The sequence below is a fragment of the Chenopodium quinoa genome, unplaced genomic scaffold (assembly GCF_001683475.1).
Source record: "Chenopodium quinoa cultivar QQ74 unplaced genomic scaffold, ASM168347v1, whole genome shotgun sequence".
Taxonomy (NCBI): Eukaryota; Viridiplantae; Streptophyta; class Magnoliopsida; order Caryophyllales; family Amaranthaceae; genus Chenopodium; species Chenopodium quinoa.
In genome coordinates this window covers 327,484-328,853 of record NW_018744626.1, presented here as the reverse complement: position 1 = coordinate 328,853, position 1,370 = coordinate 327,484, and the positions used below count along the sequence as shown (strand labels likewise).

The following is a 1,370-nucleotide window of genomic DNA, read 5'->3' as shown; positions in this document are numbered from 1 at the left end:
GCAATCTACAGTATTATACTTTGTACTCCGTATTTAGCATGCTCTTTGCTTTCGAATTGTTGTCCAAGTACTTTCTAATACCCCACTTTGAATCATGGTACGTAATTTTAATATAGTATGTTAGTCTCCTATCACTATAATAAACGTTTTAAGCCTGAAGATTATCTACTAATCAGAAAGGCTAATACTGTTGGAGTCCAATCTTCAATTCACACAATAAAGAAGGGTATTCATGAACATATAAGTTGAAACACCAGAAATTTCAGGCCAAATGACTACCATTTAGATTTTAAAATAAGTATTGTCAGTTGAGACTGACCTTGAATTTTCTGAAGGAATTCTGGAGTTGATGACATGCAACTAGATCGAGAACAAGCTGCAGCCATTCCTCCTCCTAACTCTGCAGGTACTCAAGATCACACTTGTTATGTCAATCGTACTGCATTTTTAGTATTCATGCCACGATTGCCAACATACGTCGCTCCTAATTTGATGATGAAGCTTGTTTCTTTCGGGGTTTGCACTTAATGTTGGTGATAATCTCATGTTGTAGCCTTAGAAGCAGAGAGATCAGTGGATCCTTCAGTTCAGAAGGATTCAACTATTCCTCGTGTGATTCAGGTATCCTCAACAATTGTACTATGGAATTTCACAGGGAGATCATGAAACATTTACCTGACAGCAGTGTTTACATGCTATAATTGTTTGCAGCCTGTTTTGAATGAGACTTCAACACCAAAGTTTCAAGGTGTAGATGTCCATCCTGAACACCTCCCTATTTTGCAAAAGATTTGGATGAAGCATGGAGATGTTCTTAAAGAAAGTAAAATTCGTAGTTGCGACTTTATAGCAACGACATTGGCTTCTTTGGCAAAATTGATACTAATTCTTCAAACAAACTCTGGAAAGACATTGACTGATAATCAAGCTCATTACTTGACTTCAGTACTGTCCGATCTGCAGTCAGTGTGTGTTAAAGTGGATTGGTTGGTTCCCTTTGTAGAGAAGGCTTTGGCATTGCACAAAAGGAAGCTACTAGATGCTGCTTTGGTGGAGCTTGAAAAGGCCAAAGCTAAGGTTGAAGAGATGAACCGAAAGTTCCTCTTAGAGATGATGAAAATGAAGCAAGGATTCAGTTCAAATAAGAAGCAGATTGTTTCCAAGAGCATAACGGCATGCGTACCAATAGATCAAGATAAATGCCTTGGAGAGGGATTGTTCTGATTTCTTTGTATTGTTGAATCACTAATTCTTAATATGCAAAAAAAATCATAATGGGCGCTAAGACATGAGCATATTAGTAGTGTTTCATGTATTGTTGACTTGTTTTTGGTTTGTGAAGACTGACAAAAGAAAGTATTGAAACAAAT

The 1,370-nt window shown here is 37.2% G+C and overlaps 1 protein-coding gene across 1 annotated transcript; it reads left to right on the top strand.

Moving 5' to 3' along the window:
- Positions 1-340: 340 nt before the first annotated feature.
- On the top strand, positions 341-1,370 carry LOC110700771. Its single transcript, XM_021878369.1, has 3 exons — positions 341-406; positions 554-621; positions 712-1,370. Exons 1-3 carry the CDS (start codon positions 355-357, stop codon positions 1,222-1,224), a joined length of 633 nt encoding a protein of 210 aa, XP_021734061.1. The 5' UTR covers positions 341-354; the 3' UTR covers positions 1,225-1,370.